Source organism: Fukomys damarensis, unplaced genomic scaffold, assembly GCF_012274545.1.
Source record: "Fukomys damarensis isolate Sample0158 unplaced genomic scaffold, DMR_v1.0_HiC HiC_scaffold_32, whole genome shotgun sequence".
Lineage (NCBI taxonomy): Eukaryota > Metazoa > Chordata > Mammalia > Rodentia > Bathyergidae > Fukomys > Fukomys damarensis.
The window spans coordinates 21687639-21706971 of record NW_022900944.1 but is presented as its reverse complement, the minus strand read 5'-3'; the positions used below and the strand labels follow the sequence as shown (position 1 = coordinate 21706971).

General features: G+C 35.5%; 1 protein-coding gene across 1 annotated transcript in view; it reads right to left on the bottom strand.

Annotated features, from left to right (window-relative positions):
* Positions 1–9744: 9744 nt before the first annotated feature.
* Cnot6l (CCR4-NOT transcription complex subunit 6 like) overlaps positions 9745–19333 on the bottom strand; it is a 73365-nt gene continuing 63776 nt past the window's right edge. The window contains exon 11 of the mRNA XM_010628363.2: positions 9745–16857. Within this exon, the coding sequence (XP_010626665.1) occupies positions 16645–16857 (213 nt within the window). The 3' untranslated portion in view covers positions 9745–16644. The remainder of the gene's footprint in view (positions 16858–19333) is intronic.

The window sequence follows — 19333 nt, the reverse complement described above, 5'->3', positions numbered from 1 at the left end:
TCAATCCCCGGTTTAAAAAAAAAAAAGATTAACACTGAATTTATAGAAGTTCCTTATAAATAAAGCAATGGAACAGCAATTACACTACTAGTGACCTTTTGTACAATGTAGCAAACTGGTAATAATGTGCCTTTACTTTTAATAGAATGGGGAGGAGAAATTAATGAATTATTACATCCTACTGGTCATTCATCTGCCATATATCTGACTGAATTCCTTTACATGGTTCTTCAAACCTCAGACTCGTCTTAACTGTAGTATTTTTCCTTAGCTAAGAAACACAAAAGGAACAATAGTTCTAGTGATGGCAGATTCATTTAATTTTGAACACAGTGTAATTAGGTTTCCCCAGGAATTTCCAAAGAAGCTGAAATAGAGGATCCCAAATCATCTTCAATTTTTCTACAGGCTCACAGAAGTGAATAGAATTTTAAAAATGATAATAAAAGGATACTTATCGTGGTTGAAATACTGCAGAAAGATAGAAGAGGAACAGCCAGGATCACTATTTGATGCTCAGAAATTGACAGACAATCTTTGATTTCTGGATTCACTGACAAGCTTTCAGGTCCAGAGGATTTTAAAAGGGTATGAAGGAAACAAAGAACAATAGAGAGCTTTTTCCTCACCTTCATCTCCTTCCAAAATGAAAGGTAATGGAATCAAATTAACTTTCTACAGAATGAAAAGAGATTGTTCAATTATGATATATATAATATATATTTCATGAGTTTTTGTTAATGTGATATTGTGACCATCTTTTCCTGTCCACAAATTCGTTATGTCTGCATAAGTTTTCCTATGTACAGGTACAGCCATGGAGAAAGGCCTGTTGCCAAATTCCCTGAGCTATATATTTTTTTGTATATTTTGAAGGTATTTTTATTAAAGAATATGAACACAAGTATCTCAATGAAAACTCAATATTCTACAATTATAAAAGAGTCTGGAGGCCCAACTCCCTGAAATATTCTCACTTCAAAAGCAGCTCTCCTTAAGTCAGTTTCAAACCTCACCTAAGGCAGCTAACCTCCTTTGCATAAAAGTCTTTGTCTGGTTTTGTGGTAATTGCCTTAAGACCATGCTTACTTTCTTGATATTCACTTGAACATCCATCATCACTAGTCTGAAAACACAAGTATGAAACCAAGATAACCCAGATGAAAAAATACAAAGGTGTTGCAGAATTTTATCAATTTATGTTGAAAGAGCTGAGGAACACATATGGGAATATATCTAAGCCTTCTTAGATGAAATAAAGATTGGCTCACGCTTAATTTAGTGATATGGGTATACTGCCTGAGACTCAGGATTTAATGTGTTGGTTCAAGCAACATGGATGGTATCAACTACCTGCCAGGTTAGTAAACAAAGGCTAAAAGGATCTAAAGATGGCAGAACTTGCTTGATATACTATGTTATAAACATGGGACATTTCTAGTAGCTTTTTTCATGAGGCACATTATGCAAACATGTAAACAACATATAATAATCAAGTCATGGTAATAAACATTTCTATCTCATTTTTTGTGCTGGAATTTTTATGTTCTAGTCACTTATAAACATATCATAAATTATTGCAACCATATTCTACTGTGCTACAGTACTAACTCCTCCTGTTTTGATGCCTCTTACTGAACTTCTTTCCACCCTCTTCCCCATCCTTCCCTGTCTCTAGTGATCACTATATTCCATTCTTCTACAAGATTATTAGTTTCCATAAATGATCAACATGTATTTGTCTGGCTTATATTTCACTTAATAATAACGACTTCCAGTTCCATCCATGCTGCTGTAGATGACAAGATTTCACTCTTCATTGTGGATCAATATTTCATTGTGTCTGTATGCCATATTTTCCTTATCCATTCATCCACTGATGGGAATCGAGGCTAAATTCCATATTTTAGCTAGTGTGAACAGTACTGCCATAAACATGGGATTGCAAGTATCTTTTTTATATAATGATTTCATCTTTTCTGGATATACACCCAGTAGTATATGATTATATATACATATATTCTGTAGTTGTTGTTGTTTGGTACCAGGGATTGACCTTAGGACCTTGCACTTGTGAAGCAGGCGGTAGAACCACTGAGATCCCCAGCCCAATATATTCTGTGGTTTTTAAAGAATCTCACACTATTTTTCACAATGGCTATACTGATTTGCATTCCCTTCAACAGCATACAAGAGTTCCCCTTTCTCTACATCCTGTTGTTCTTATTACATTATTATTTTGTCCTTTTGATGATAGCCATTCTAACCAGGGTGAGATGGTATCTCATTGTAGTTTTGATTTGTACTCCCCAATAATTAGGGAGATTGTACACTTTTTCACATACTTGTCAACCATTTGTCTTCTGGGAAGAGTTTCCAAAAATCCGCTTTTAAATGTGGTTAAATTTTTTGAGCTTCTTTTACATTCTGGATATTAATCTCTTATTGGATGAGTAGCCGGCAAATACTTTCTCCTGCTATAGATCTCTTAATTCTGTTGTTTCCTTTGCTATGAAAAAGCTTCTTAATTTTACTTTTGTTGTCTGTGACTTTGGGGTCCTATTTAAAGAATCCCTCCCTATATCAGTGATGGTAAACTTTTTAGAACTTTCAGTGGTAACAAACAGCTGGCCACAGTATACATGCCTAAGTTTGCCACCACTGGCCTATACTGATGTCTTGAAGTGCTTCCTTTGTGTCAAAAGTGATTACCTCAAGTACTTTATAACATGAGCTAGTGGATATTGTATTAAGTAACAAAAGTGTCTAAAGAATCTCAGAAATGGGAATTTGGAATGGATTCGTAATCTGCTTGGCCACTCCCATCCAACTCTTGCCTCACAGGGCACACTTTTTCACCAGAGTAGAGTCATGCACTGCAAAATAATGTCTCAGCAATAAGCAGCAGTGTATATGAGTGGTTCTGCAAGGTTAGAAGTAATACTAACCTCATAGACATCTTTAGTTTGTGGATGTACATTCTGATATTCACACAACAAATTCACCAGACATATATTTTGGGATATATTTTCATCATGAACACATGACTGTATTAAGAAGTGCATTTGTATAAGGATTGGTGTATCCTTATGTAGCAGCATTAACTTATGAGTGTATTGAAGTTGAAATGATTAGAGATGTGAGAACAGATGCTGAGGAATAAAAACAGTAGTGTTGCTGACCATTTGCTTGCTTGCTCTTCTATGCATTCCCCTCTCTTCTGAATGGATCAAAACAAAAGCATTTTCCAGGCTTTTTTAAATCAATTACTTTGGTTAGATTTGGGCAATGAGAGACATGGTATAAAACTGGAGGGAAAGTGGGAAAGGGAAGCTAAGGAACTTTTCTTTCTTATTGCTTCAGGTGTCTTTTCCAGCAATCTGAGTTTTCTGCGAACTCAGCCCCCAAAGAGTCTCAGTCTCTTCCTCCCACCTGTTATGGACAGCAGCTGTCATGCTTCCAACTTCTGAAAGATCAAATCAGTTTATTTATCTGTTAACTCCAGCTTCCCATACTCCTTGTAGATGAGAAAGTCCAGAAGCAGAGAAACAAGACATACCACAGCATCACCTCAGGCTACTCAGGTTTCTGTAATACATTCTGAAAGAATCTCCTTTCCCCTCTCTACTAACATCCAGGGACATGTACAAGCAAAGGCTGGTAGATAACCTACATCCTCGGGTTGCAGCCGTTCTGGAATGAAAACTGATGCGCATCAACTCCCTCCTCCATTATCAATAATGTCTCCTCTTTCTTGGCTTCTTCTGTTGATCTTGGTGATTGGCCATGGGATAACGCAGAACTTGATTACTGTGCCCCTTTTATGCCATAATTTAGCACTTGCCAATGTAGCATGAATATAGGGAAAAGGAGTGTCAAGAGTAGTGTATGTGTGCCAAATACAACTGCTGCCATTGTATAAAAGTACTATATAATAGCAGCTGAGGTATAACAATTCCCAATTTGAAACTATACTACAAAGCCACTGTGATAAAAACAGCACGGTACTGGCAAAGAAACAAAGCCACTGTGATAAAAACAGCATGGTACTGGCAAAGAAACAAACCTGAGGATCAGTGGAACAGACTGGAAGACACAAAAACAACTCCAGATGTACTCAGCTACCTCATCTTTGACAAAGGAGCTGACCATCGCCACTGGAGAAGAGAAAGATAGCCTCTTTAATAAATGGTGTTGGAAAAACTGGATCTCAACCTGCCAAAGATTAAAATTAGACCCTTATCTTTCACCATGCACTAAAGTAAAATCCAAGTGTATTAAAGACCTAAATATTAAAACAGAAACACTAAACTTTCTGGAAGATAAGTTAGGCAGAACTCTTGAAGACTTTGGCATAGGAAAAGACTTTATGACAAATACTCAGTAGCACGGAAACTAGCAGAAAGAATCAACAACTGGGATCTCATCTTATTAAAAAGCTTCTGCACTGCAAAAGAAACCATCAACAGAACTAAGAGATAACCTACAATGTGGGAAAGAAATTTTACCAGATGCTCTTCAAAGGAATACAATCTAGAATATATAAAGAACTCAAAACAATCAGCTCCCCCAAATATAAGGACCCAATTCAAAAATGGGCATCTGAAATGAATAGATATTTCTCAAAGTAAAAGCAGCAATATATGAAAAAATGTTCCACATCACTGGTCATTTGAGAGATGCAGATGAAAACAACACTGAGATTCCACCTCACCCAACAAAGATTGGCTGCTATCAATCCATCAACCAATAACAAATGATGGCGGTGTTTGGGGGAGAAAGGAACCCTTCTCCATTGTTGGTGGGAGTGCAGACTGGTGCAACCACTATGGAAATCAATATGGAGATACCTCAAAGAGCTGCGACTAGAGGTTCCATTTGATCCAGCCATCCCTCTACTGGGTATCTTTCCAAAAGAATTAAAGGAATCATACCTCAGTGATATATGTGCACCTATGTTTATAGTGGCACAGTTTGTAATAGCTAAAACTTGGAAACAGCCCATTTGCACATCAGTTGGAAATTGAATAAAGATGTGGTTTTTCTATAAAATGGATTACTCAGCCATAAAGAATGAGAAATTAGATTCATTCATAGGAAAATGGATACATGTTGAGGATATTGAGATACACTCCTAAGTGAAATAAATAAGTCACACGTGTAAATACCGAATAGTTTCTCTGGTGTGAAAAGCTATAATAGTACATAAGATCCTAATGAGATAATTGACCGTGTGAAATAGGAAGAAAAGGGCTAAAGGTGTAGGGAAAATGGGAAGGGTAGGGTAAAGGTAGTAAGGGAAAAGAAAAAAAATATGACAAAATGAAAAAACGGAAATAAAGTGTTTGTAAATGGGGAGGGGAGAAGGGGGTGAAGGGAGGGCACAGACAAGGGGAAAAAATGAGAACCAAGACCTGTCATGTAAAGGTAGAAGATCCCAATAATGAATTATATTTGCACTGTATACTTAAAATGTACCAATAAACTCAATAAAAGAAAAAATAGCAGCTGAGCCTCTAATATCACAGGTCTTCAGGGTTCCATGGTCCAATTAGAAGGACCACTTGCACCACAGTAGAGATATGCTGCATAACTCTTTCCTGCTTTCTGCACCAACTTGTGTCCAAGATCCCACAGCTATTGAATTATCAACATTTCTGGCCTCAGTTTCATCCAAAAAATTAACACAATTAGTATATACAAACTGCAATGTTTGTTTTAGTGGGTTACTGTGAAGATTGAATTAATGTATATGAAGCTTGCATATAATCTTTCAATGGTATGTTCTATTTTTGTTAACATTTGCCAAAATTTATAAACAAAATCCCTCATATCCCTATAAATATATATATTCTACGCTTAGAAACACAGGACTGTATTGTTTTCAATATGAACTTTACCATATTCTGCTGTAATTAAGCATATTTCTTTGATTTGCTTCAACAGAAATTCAAAACCCCTTGTATTTGATGAAAAGCCAAACCTGGATATGTGACTGTTAGCATGTAGTAAGTGACAATGGACTAACAGGTAGAGGGGCTATTGGATAGTCTCTTCTACTCTGCTAGACTTTCTGAGATGCACTTTACATCACTCCTCAGGAAGTTCCTCAGGATCCTCAGTTGCCTACAGGGGTGACTAACTCAGTAACTCACTCCTGTATTGTTCTTCCTTCTCTTCCTAGTCCCCATTCTTGTTTAAAATCACAACCCAAATTACAGTAAGATTTCAGGCTCTGTCCTTTGTGGGAAGTTGAGCTAACAGTACCAGAACTAGGCAAGAAAACAAAGGCTCAGTGTGGAATTCTGCACCAGGATCATTCTCTAGTTACCCCACTGCTGGCTGCTAAGCTTTGGTATCCTTTCACTGGTGATGGATTTGAGGAAGACGTAGGTGGGAAACACTGATTTATATGGGAAGTAGTAGTATTTAAATGGTATGGAGAATAGTAAATATAAGGATCATGGGACTATTTGGTTTTCAAAACTGACTTTAGATACATTTAAAAAATTAAATGACACTCAGATTGGCCAACCACTGCTGAAAAGATATACTGCAAAGGTTAATATGCATCCAAGGCAGTGCTTAAAAGAACATTTTTCCAATGGCTATTATTTGAAGGTCAATGGTATTAAAGATCAGAATCAGAATTTACAGAAAAACAGATGTGAAAAATAAGGACATGGTCTTTAAAGCTGTGTGTGCAAAATAAAATGTTAAAATCAGGGATTAGGAACATTTGGGCACGAAATCTTGGGAAGTTTAAATCCCAAGGTATCCTTAACCCTCATGGCCCTCTTCTCCCTTGCTAAAGAAATCAGCCACTGCCTGGAAAATCCACACCTGTAGCAAATGCTTCCCAAAGTGATGCTTGTCCTCCCTTAGATACAGCCCCACCTCTTCTTACTGACCTGATATCTACAACTATAATCACATCACACTATACTATCTATACCAGAAGAAAATAGTTTACTCACCCAAAGAATTCTAAGATTTCAGCTAACAACTACAAACAACTAGAAACTAGAGAAACAAGTGGGCTGGGGACCCAAATAATTGATGCGATGGCACTCTCTAGTAAATCAAGATTTAAAGTCATTAGCAAGGAGTCTTGGAAGCAGTCCTAAGATACTTCTGTGATGACTCCTTGAAATTCGGTGTTGTAGGTTTTGTTTCTTGAGAAAAAGACTCCGAAATGGAGTTTAGTGAGCAGAAAACTAACAGTGAGTGTGTTTGAGTCAAACCCTGTGAAATAATTGAATGGAATTAGGATTGGGTTGGGAGAGGAGAGGTAAAAGTAGTTCAACAAAAGCACCCTAGGAGTGTAGATAAGGTTCAAATTGTATAACTGATAATGTGAAATAGGAAGAAAAGGGCTAAAGGAGTAGGAAGGGTAGGGGGAAGGAAAGGGAAAAGAAAAATATGAGAAAAGGAAAAAATGGAAACAAAGTCTTTGTAAACAGGGAAGGGTGGAGGGCTTGAAGGGAGGGCAGGGGCATGGGGAAAAATAAGAACCAAGAAAATCATGTAAAGGTACAAGATCCCAATGATGAATACAAATGTATTGTATACGTAAAAAGCACCGATAAACTTAATGAAAAAAAAAAGCACCCTAAGAACTCTGAAGATGGTATGGCCTTTGAACAACTAAAATGGGCTAAGATTAGGATAACCACACACATGTCCAGGAATTGGATATAGGTTGCTTCTAAGCTTAAAATGCTAGTATATACACAAAGACATCATACTGGCATGAAAAGGCAAAATTGCTTCTCCCCAATGGAAGGCAGGAAGACACTTGTCTGGGACTGAAAATCTCATGTTTCTTTCATGCCTCTGAAAACAAACATGACCTACCAAGTGTAAAATGTCTTATTGTAATAAAGGTCTGCCATCTACCCTCAGGGAAGGAGCCTAAGCCATGGTAACATACTAATACAAAGCTGAATTCATTCTGGAGCATGTGATGTTAGAGGGAAGATGACAAATATCAATCATAGTCTCAAAACCAGTTAAGCAGTAGATTGTACTTTGGTTTCACTACTCCTAGTCCATTGTTGTTGAGATCACAAATTAAAAGGCTACGTTGAAATGGACTTAACAATGGACCCAAACAGAACTCAGTGGTACAACTAGTCCACTGTAGCAGAATATTCTTGTGTTCATTTCATGCCCTCAAGCTCACTTCTTCATTCTCACCATAAATAGTCTTGGCCACTTGATACATACAGGTATAACTTCATGAATTTTACTCAAGCCATACCAAGTTTCTTGCTTTTAGTCCCTCCAATCCTACTTTTCCACTATCACTATGTGGACACCTGCAGAAATTTGATTCATGCACAAATATTAATGGGAGGGAAAATGAATTAACACCCATGGAGTAATCCTTGCCTCAGGGAGATGGGCATCCTCAAATTCTCTCCTTCTTTGCAGGTTTATGCCCCTGTAAACCCAGAGGCAATAAGCACAGTAAGTTCTGCCTCTCTACTTCATTCTTCCTAGTCACCCATTTTTCCTGGGATCATTTATCCAAATAAACTTGCCTTCATCTCTGCTTTTGAAGATAATTATTTCGTGAGATTGAGTTTCTTATCGCCACTTCACCAATGAGTGTACATTTTGCCAACTGTTACAACAGTGAATGCCAGGACACTTGGTGAATGTCTTTGATGCTCTATCCTAGGAGGCTTATTAAAAAGGTAGCTACTATAAACCCAGAACTTCAAGATTGACTTCACAGGTTGAGTATTTTTGGAGGGCTCATGAAAGACTGGACAACATAAAGTCTCCTGCAAAGACATAGTTCTTAGGGTCAGCAATAGGTTCACACTGAATCCTCGGTTTAAAAGGCTGAGTCAATAGGTACTGAGCTTTGGCCTAAAGATTTCTGTTGATATTCTGTTGATAATCTGTCACTGTCTTCCCAAGCATTTAGTAAAATGATCTGTTTCACTGTTAGAATGTTCTGAACCATGCCCCAACTTGTCATTTTCCAGCTGAATATTACCATAGTTTGCAGAATTTTTAATTATTTCACTGTGTAACCTTTTCTTCCCCACCCTCTTTCCAAAATCCTAAGATCTTTTTCTAACTGAAATACTTCAGCATCTTGTGTCACAAATAGATCTGGATTGTAGTTTCTTTGATGACCGGAGCCTTGCCTTTCATCATTATATCCCCCACAGGAACTTGTTCATAGAGAGTACCTAAATGTGGTTTGAATGAATTTACTCACGGTCTTGGCAGGTGTTAACTGTAGAGTGTGGGCAGTTCTGGTAACAGCTTATCAAATGGTTGTCTATCAATTTAAATACCAATAACCTTTATCAAAGACATCAATTTAGCATTTGTTTTTTAATGATTTTACATGTCCAAAGGTCATCAGGGGAGTTCTGGTCATCCAAGTCACTTAGAGATCTAGAATCAAGGGCTCCATTTCAACATATGCTCCCATGATCACCAATGCACAAGAAAATGAACATAGCAAATCATATATTGGCTTTTCAAGTTCTACTTAGAAGTGACATATGTCCATCTGCTTGGATTTCTTTCTGGCAAAGAAAGCCACAGAAATAGATTAAAAAACTATTTCTAAACAATGCTCTTGTTTAATCATTTTTGTGAGGAAAAACTGTAGCATGAATTTGCCTAAATTACCTTGGCTTCCTAGTTCACTTTGTAAGAGGAATATCAACCTAAAAGCAGAAACTTTCACTGCACAAATACAGAATCAAAAACCAAGACAAAAGTATGCAGTTGCAAAATGGCCATTTATTGCCTACAGGGAAGGAGAGGGAAGGAGAAAAGGAGAAATACACAAGTGCAAGGAAACAAGCATATATTTAGCCCTATACATCATGTGTGAGCAGTACCCAATCTCCGAAATGGAAAAAAGTTATTTTGTCATCTGACAGCAGTTAAGGTTCTTAAGCACCTCCCTTCTGAGCTGCCACAAGATATAAAAGGCAGGACTGCTTTGTTTAGTCAATGTTCACATTAATGAAAAGATGCTACCACCCAACTGTCCTTTTACACACACATTTTGTACAGTGTCTATTGTGAAAAACATCTCAGCTGAGCATTTTGGTCAAGATTCAGACTCATTATTGTTTAATAGAAAAATAAAGCAGCTGGTGATTTTGTCACAGAGAATGTGTTCAATAAGAATAGACCCACTCTCCAAGGATGACAGACAGTGCTAAATGTTTAAAACACTACAGAACCAGTCTATTAAACATTAAACACTAGCAAGCAACAATTACATGGCACGTTATTAAATCATCTAATTGTTAAAAAATGTTAGATCTTAAACTAATTATTAGAACATAATAACAAATTGATTTAGTGTTTGGCTTTTCTTCAGACAAAATCAAGGTCTTCTAAAACAATTTGTTTTGGAATAGCATTAACAGAAACGATCAAAAGTGTTCAGGTGAAAAAGTACTAAATACCTTGCTCAATTTTAAAATCATGTGCTTTGCTTTCTGACCATTAGAATTAGTTACAAAAACATTTTATAGGCTATAGAATGAATAAAATGTATGCAAAACAATGAATTAGCTAATTTAATGCCAGGTAATGAAAATAAATGGACTCTTCCCTGCTCAAATGGTAAAGTGTGTAGAAAGAAGTATAGACAGCCACATGGAAAATTAGTTGGCACTTACTATTTGGTTGAAAGAAATCACAACAAAAGATTTAAATTACTCCATAGTGAATTTGACCAAACACCTGGGCCCTTTAAAAGAGAAAACATAAGTACATTCTCTTAAAGGGGGGACCCTCTATATTACCCCACTTCAGAGGTAAAAAAGTTGAAATGTTTGCCTTTATTGAAATACTGCAAATACTCCTACTGAACTCTGTAACTCAGCTTCTCTTTGATGAAAGAATTGTTTGCGCTTAGACAACTGTACCAAATGCCCACAGTGCACTTCTCAGTGCTGCTGGTGTTTAAGAAATTTGCCACTCACCACTCACAACACTGAACAATTCCAGATCCAGAGTGCTGTAACACAGCCATCTAAACCACCCCACCCTAAAAGTTGGCAGAGCACCGCTCAGGAATTTCACAGGTAATGGAATATATTTTTAGCAAGTCAAGCACAGAGAAAGGACAATATAGTTTCTGAATAAATATTAACCAAGATACTGTATCAATCACACTGCATCAAGACTGAAACAAGTAGCAGGTTACTAAGCCTGTTGAGTAAGAAGCAGTCAATGACACATCAATGCTGAGCCAATTTTGTGAGTTCAGATAATTACAGGCAAATTAAACAAATATGGTACATATACTAGTAGCTTCAAAGAAAATATCACTAATTTAAAATTAACACAAAACTGAAATGAGCAAGAAAGGACCACTTCTGAAAAGATTACTATGATTCTTATGCTTTACAGTTAAAAGTAACAGACACAGAAACAAATTATAACGGAAATTGTTATAAAAGATTAACTAGTAGTAAAAGCCAAATTATGCCTTCTAGAGTCTGAAAGCCAAATGTACCACACTACTATGCCAAGAGTCATATCATTTGGTGTTTGCATGACCTTAACCTAATGTGATTTACATCTGATTATACTTCTAATTTCAGAAAACTACTCGGTTTGTATGATGTGCCATAAAAATTAACATTTAATAGACATGTCCTTAATTCATGCCTTGAAAGCAAAAACACTTTTACTTAAAATACTCTATTACTTCAATGTCATGGTTGATGAATGAAAATCTTAACATGCTTATTTTCCTTTGGTCTAAGAATAATTCAAGTCTAACCAAACTTATACCAAAATATATTTCTTGTTATTTCCCTATTTCTTCCTGCAGGACTTTTAACAGAAATTTTGCATAAAGAAGGTATTTGGTTAAAACAAGAAATATGCATGCTCTTCCTTACCTCCTTCTTGAAAACCATTGTGGTTTTTGTTTTGTTTTGCTTTCTTCTTTCTGTGGCTCTTGTTCAGAACATCCTGTAGTAATTGATGTAAGGGCTTTCTTTTTACCCTTAGCTTTTAGGTGACAATTATGAAAAAATGCCCTGGGAATCCTATTCTTAAACAGATTACAACTTTGGTCAGTGAACCAGGTTAAAAGACATAATAATTTGCTTATTTTTAAATTTGAATTTGGTGATCATGATGGCATTACAAAATTACAATCAACCAATGCAAGCATAAAAGCTCCCACCTGTTTACACATTCAGAACTTAGTTGAAGTTCCTGCCTTAGAAAAATAATTAACTTTTCTAGTTAATTTGCTACTTATATTTCACAGAGTTATAAAAATGTCATGTAATTCAAAAGGAAAGGAGGTAAACAAATCTCGACACATAAGAAAGATGTTTTTAAGAGAGGAAGGCAGGTAGGAGAAAAGAGAAAACCTTACAGATGTGAAAATTCACATTTCTGTCAAAATAGATGCATGACTCATTCTGAAACATACCATAAAGCCTTTGTTATAAAATCATTACTGTAGCAAAAACTGTTCATGTTTTTCTGTGATTGTAGCTACTGATCAGTCAGCATATTTTGCAAAGTTATTCAAATATATCAAACAGAATATAAAGCTTAGAATCAAATAAGTATTGGGACACAGTCAATTTTTAATACTAGAAAATTGTATTAGGAATGACAAACCATATACTGTACCATTGGTTCCTTCAAAGAACATGTTTAACTTTTTTCTCCTTGTGCTTTCTTCTTGCTATTTCATATTGGAAGTATAGATGGCATTAGTGATTTTTAGACATTTTTGGAAATGCAAATACAAATTTTCACCCATTTAACAATACGTACTTAGGAGGCAAAACACAGTATGTTTGCCCATGTTCCAATTTTAATGTCACAACCTCCACTCTAATCTGTCATAGAATCAAGTGATATGAGTCTTAGATATCTTTCAACTTTCTCCTTTTCATCTTTGTAATTTAATAATATAACTTTTAAGACATCAAAAAAAGGAGCAAATAAGAAACAGCTTTATATTTTCTGCAAACTATAACACTAAAACACGGTGGCTTTTTAAATACATTCACACAGGATGCTTATTAGTAAAATTAAATATCTGTCTATGAATATCAGAAAAGTAATTTGAAAAGAAAGAGCTTGGAAAAGGCAAATGGGAGGGGGGAAAGCTGGTCTCAGAACCCATTGTGCCATACCTGACTTCAACATGTGATATTCAAATGAAGGTTCACACACCTTACACTAAAGAAATGAAACAAAAATATTTAGCTATGTTGTACAAAATTTTTTTACATAAAACATCATAAATCTTCAACAGATTTACTATATCTGAATTCTAAAAAGTTGCCTATAGAATGGTGCTGGGATTCTGTTCTCTGCTTGCTTTTAGGCAGTGCTGTTGCTTAAAAGTTGACACCAGGCACAATATTTTAAAACAAAGTCAACAAGCAAGGAGCAGTAAGTGGATTTGAGCCTTTTTCAGACGTCAGTCCTGAGGATGCTGCAATATTCCCCATTAAAATATGTAAAGCTATGAGGCAGATACTGATGCCGGAGTGGATGACTTCACATGCACTTGTATGAGTGATAATGGCAAACAGCGAAATTTTCCCTTCCTCAAACACTGTTTTAATAAATTTAAAGAACACTCCAATTCTTAAATATCAGAAATCATGTTTGTTTTAAATCACAATCTAAAAATGCCCAATTTTCTCTTATGTTCACATAAAATATGCAGCAGCCCAATGTCATAAAGCTTAACTTATTCTGAGAACTAAAAAGTAGAAAACAGATGAGCATAGATATTTTACTTTTGTTGAATATTTACTGTATATCATTCACCTCTTCCTTTGGCTTCTTGCTGCCAAAGTTCCAAATGGCATGCATTTTAACAAGACAATGCTGGGGACAGCAGCACTTCTGATCATCTGAACTGGCAGCCCAAAACAGATACCACTCCTTTTACAAAGGGAACAGAGGGTGAAGGGTGCATGAAATTTGGGCAGTGTGGGCTAAAGGGAAACCGTGCACATGAAATTTGGGTTACCATGCCCCAAGTGTGTGCGTCACCCAAGACATAACACACTTACTTCAACAAAATTACTACCAACATTCACTAGAACCACATTAAAAGTACACAGGATAATGACTGGTTTGAAAGAGTGCATTTGAAAGCAGAGAAAACCCAATTACACACCTTCCTGCAACAGAGTGCCTCAATCATACACAAAATAAACTTAAGCTGTTTACAATGTTTCCCAATTTTTTTTATTTTTCCCTCTACATTTAACTATTAAAAAAGTTTTTTATTAATAAATGGGCTCCTCTGTGGTTCATATACAATCATAAGTGAACTTTAAATTCCATTTTATACAAACATCTCAAAAATATTGGGAGTGAAGTATGGTAGGAAATATTGCTCACATTGCTAATTAACATGCACATATGACAGGAGGAAAATGTTTTGTTAGTGCATATACCTCCCAGCAGAAACCCACCCAAAATAAAAGACCCAAAATAAAACATACAGTAGCTGATTACAAAAAAGGTAATGTCCACAAAATTAAGTTTTTCATGCTATTCTACTTTCCAGTACTATGCTTCAATTTGCATGGCTAGATGTTGGATGCTTGAGGTATATAAGGAGGGGTACCTGCACATGGAGGAAAATCTGTTGTTTTAAGGGTTGTTTTTTGTTTATTTATTCTGATACTTTTAAGATATTTAAAAGAATATTTTATTTACATCAAACTTCACTGAACTACAATGACATTCCAATTATAACAGATGACAAACAACGCCTCTATCACTAGGCACTTTTAAAAGGGGGTTTAGGCTTTACAGAACCCTTCTGATACAATCTCATACATGTTATTTTTTACATCACCCCACCACCCTCCTCCCACTAAAATTACCCTTTAGGGAAATATTGTCATAAATAGCCTGAATGATTTATGCAAGAAATTAGTATGAAATGACCAAAGGAAATGCATCATTTAAGACTAAAAAACAACCTAACATGTCATGTTTGAAAGAGGACAAATTGTATATATTTAAAACTAATTAAATAATTTAAATTTGACATACTTTATATATTAGCGAGACACAAATATAGGCTATTTTCTTTTAAAATTTCATTCACATAATGGAAAATTTGTTTATTAAAAATATCACATTTTGAGACTAGAAACAGTAAAGTGCATGAAAAGTTTAAAATATAAATTTCAGAAAATTCTTATAGCAGCAAAAAAGCAGAATAAAGAAAAACTTAAAAATACAGACACAACCTTTTCCTGTTACTGTGCCATAATTAACATCAAGTAGGCAATCAATTTTTTTCCCCAGAAAACAGTGTTATGTTCACTGCCTCTCGAGCCACCAATTTTCAAATGGCCCCTCCTGGGCAAAAAAAAAAAAAAAAAAAAAAAAGAGAGACGGGGGCGGGGAGAGAAAGAAAGAAAAGAAAAATTCCAAAATATTTAAAGGCATCAACAGTTGATAATAAACCAGTAGCTTAATTCAACCCTGACAGAAAATGAAACAAAGATTAAGAGCATATGATAGCCATTTGGCAACTAGAGTCAGGAAAAATGATCCAAGGTTTTCAACTACTGTTCCCAAATCTATTCTTTCACTCCTTCAAATCATTTCCACTGTTACCTGAAAAACCAACAGACACCTAACTTACTTAGGGAAACACGTGAAATATTTGTATGGCTTTCCCCTTTTAAAATTTTGATCGGGGCTTCTTATTCAGCAGATTGTTAAACATTTGACTGTAATGGAAAAAAATGATACAGATCATATAGTATCTCTTTTTCCAGTATAACCAGAGAGAAAAGCATAGGTAAGAATATAAAAAAACATCAGATGCTAATTTTGTGAGGATTTTAAATATACCAAATTCTGTCTTCAAGATATATGGTAGTAAACTACTTGCTATTTCCCTACAAATGAATTGGAGAGACAGGCTTAAAAATAATTCTAAAAAAGATATTACTAAACAGGGGAACAAAAGAGTGATTCCTCAAAATAACCAATGAATCTCCAATAAACTGTCACAAGCTATTAAATGCTTGATTTTGAAGGCATACTGTGCAATCAACCTTTAATTTCCCAAGTTTTCTTCTACCTAGAGGCTATATTGTAGTTTATGTACAGATCAAAAAATTTAAGTGCTTTGTTAATGCGCAAATGACTTGGGGAGCCAAAAGCCAGAGTACCATAAAGGAAAACAGAAATTTTTCCCTGCAAGGCAAGCCATTCCTCAATCTAAAATCTTGTATTTATAGTTTTTAAAATTTCCTTTTTATACAACGATTGGCTCATCTGAAACCATTCACAAAAATATGTTTTAAGAAAGCAAATACAATGTTCTTGGGCTTCAAATTGGTGATTTATCAATTATGAATACTGACAATTATGAATATAATTAGTACAATTTAAAAACATGTTAAATTAAAATTTTGGAAAGACAGTACTACTATTCTGGTTCCAACCCTAGTGCCAAATGATATCAGTATGCATAAATGTACAAAGTCTTATAGCAAACATATAATGAAAGGAACCTGAAGAAGCAGCTTAAGGATGGCCATACTTCACTCCTACATACTTTGATTTACAACTGTACAGGTCCATAGCAACAGGTCCCCGTCTTTGCGGGGTAGTACTCCACTACCTCCGATTAGGCAAGTGAACACCATTGACAAGAGGCAGGACTGGAGGGTGGAGTTCAAGTTGTGTTAACAGTGAGAAGTGGTCTGAAGGGATGTGAGGGTGTGGACACCCAGTGATGTTGTTCTCAACCAGCCATTGAGGATCTAAAGGCCCCAGGACACCAAGCACGTTCATATGAGTCTTGGAATAGAAAATGTAGTCAATCACACCCTGGAAAGACATTGGGGATTGGGAAAAAGAGAAAAATACATACTTAGAAAAAAAAACACTACATATAAAGAACAATCCACAATTTGTAAAAGCCAAATAACCAAGAAACCTGTATTTCTGGTGCCTGGTATCTTGACTGTGGGTAAACAAAGCTCAAATATTCAATGGGTATCACAATAGAAACACACCATATCCTACTGAATCAGATAGCCTTGCATTTGTGCATAAGTGATAAATACATTGTGCACAGATGAAATGAGCCTGCTTGGCTTAGTGATAAGCTTTATAGAAATTACTGTGACAAAAAGTAGAAAATAATATTCATATAGTTAATGAAAAGATAGGACTTAAATTCCTTTAATGAGAATTAGAATTATATTCAATTATTTACACATCGAGACATTCAACCACACTCAAAGCGCATCATGAAGCCTGTTTCCAGATTTGTAATCATAGTTCAGTTTTCCCAGAATTGCTACATACAAACTACTATGCACTTAACTATTCTATTCTGTGATTTAGTTTAAAAATACTAATTTTTTACAAATCCTGATATGCTATACATTCTGGTTTCCTTGTTATAAAATACGTAAGTAAAAATCATTTAGCAGGGACCCACAGATACAGTTGTATCTCTCTGAGTCAGATGATTTACCAATGTGGACTTGATTGTCCCACACTGTGCATGTAAGACAGCAAAGTCAAATTTCTTCCTAGACAGTTCTTACCTAAATCAAGTGACCAGAAACCCACTTAGGGAGAAAAATTTCTACTCCTGAAACTATCTACTCATAAATACTATACAAGCCAGGCATGTTGGCACATGCCTGTAATCCCAGCACTTGGGAAGCTGAGATAGAAGGATTGCTGCAAGTTTGAGGCCAGCCTGGGCTACATAGTGAGTTCAAGGCCAACCTGAACTAAATAGTGAGAGGCCTTATTTAAGAAAAAAGACAAATACTATAGATAATGAATTTTGATCATATTCAGAAAGGAAGTTATGGATTAATCCAAAAGAAGGGCTAATCATTTTTAGCCTTTCTGACTCAGTTTCTTTTTAAAAAGACTATAATGTGGGAAAATATATTTCGTATGTTAGTAAAAATTACCCTGTGTAAGTCTGCAGAACTTGAGAAAAAAGTAAAAACAAAAGAATGGTTTATGAGCTAGTATAATATTAGCTTTGTTTTTTAAAAGAATGTGAGAAATTATAAATTTCATAAGGTAACAGGGAAAGGCTTATTACCTGACATAATGGAGAGCTGTCTTTCCTCTTTTCCTTAAATGACTCACACCTTTAGACTGGATGAGGGTGCAGAGTGAGGAACAGCAGCAAGTTTGAATTAGTTTTATTAAACTAACGTGGTCTGCAAGTCATGTTGAGAAGGGCAATTCTCTTAACTGCTTCTCTATCACCCCAAACCAGATCTAGAGCAAATGACTCTGGATTCTAAACACCATTTATTCAACAACCAAGAAAGTAAACAAATGTTAAGCCAACTAAAATTAAACAACATCCCACTGAAACAATGGCAGAATACTGTGTTGGGATCTGTATTTAATGCTGATCATACGACATTTTATACTTGATGTTACCTACTCTTCTGTACTGACTGCTTTTAACACGGGTATAGCACTTGTATAAAATGCTCTGTATAAACCTGAAAAGTTCATTGTCTACTGCTTCTACTAAAAGCTCAATTCTCTAGTAAGATGGGCCCTTAATTCATTCTCTAGACATTTTTCCTATCTCATTTCATCCTCCCATTCATCAATCCAGCTAACCTATGTATCTTTCATATTTTTCTCTTCCCTAGTCATTTCTAGCTCTGTCCTGTCTCATCCCCTCCTATATATCTAAATATCACACACTCTCTGAGCCAGGTATCTCTGTTCTAACTACTTCTTTGGACCATGTAAATGACTCAGCATGATTATTGATCAATTATTAATATGTATATAATGAAGAAAAATCAACAAAGAATTTTAGACCCATCCAGGTGAATGATAAAGATGACTTAGATTAATATACAAAATTTTTTCAATCCCTGGTACCAAAAAAAAAAAAACAAAATTTACTCTTATTTTTACTTTATAGACAAGGGAAAAATGACCTTTAAAAAAAGCGAGGAAGAAATAATATATATTTTCTTTTACCTACATACATGCCAATAACACAATTGTAGAATTTCTGAACATTTATTTTTGTGAATTTTCATTACAGGTATTTCTGGGTTATGCTGGAACATTATATTACAAGGATAGGATTTAACTTACAGTAAATTCTATTATTCAGTGTAGAAATGTTTAAGATTACACAAAAACAGTGGAGTGCTAGAGCTGGATAGTACCCATTAACTTTGTACCCCTTCCCACTCACTGTATTCAAAGGCATCATGTTGGGACTTTGGAATCTACAGCAATGAAAGTACTTAAACCACAGAAATCAGCAAATAGTACAAATCAGGGCTTCTTT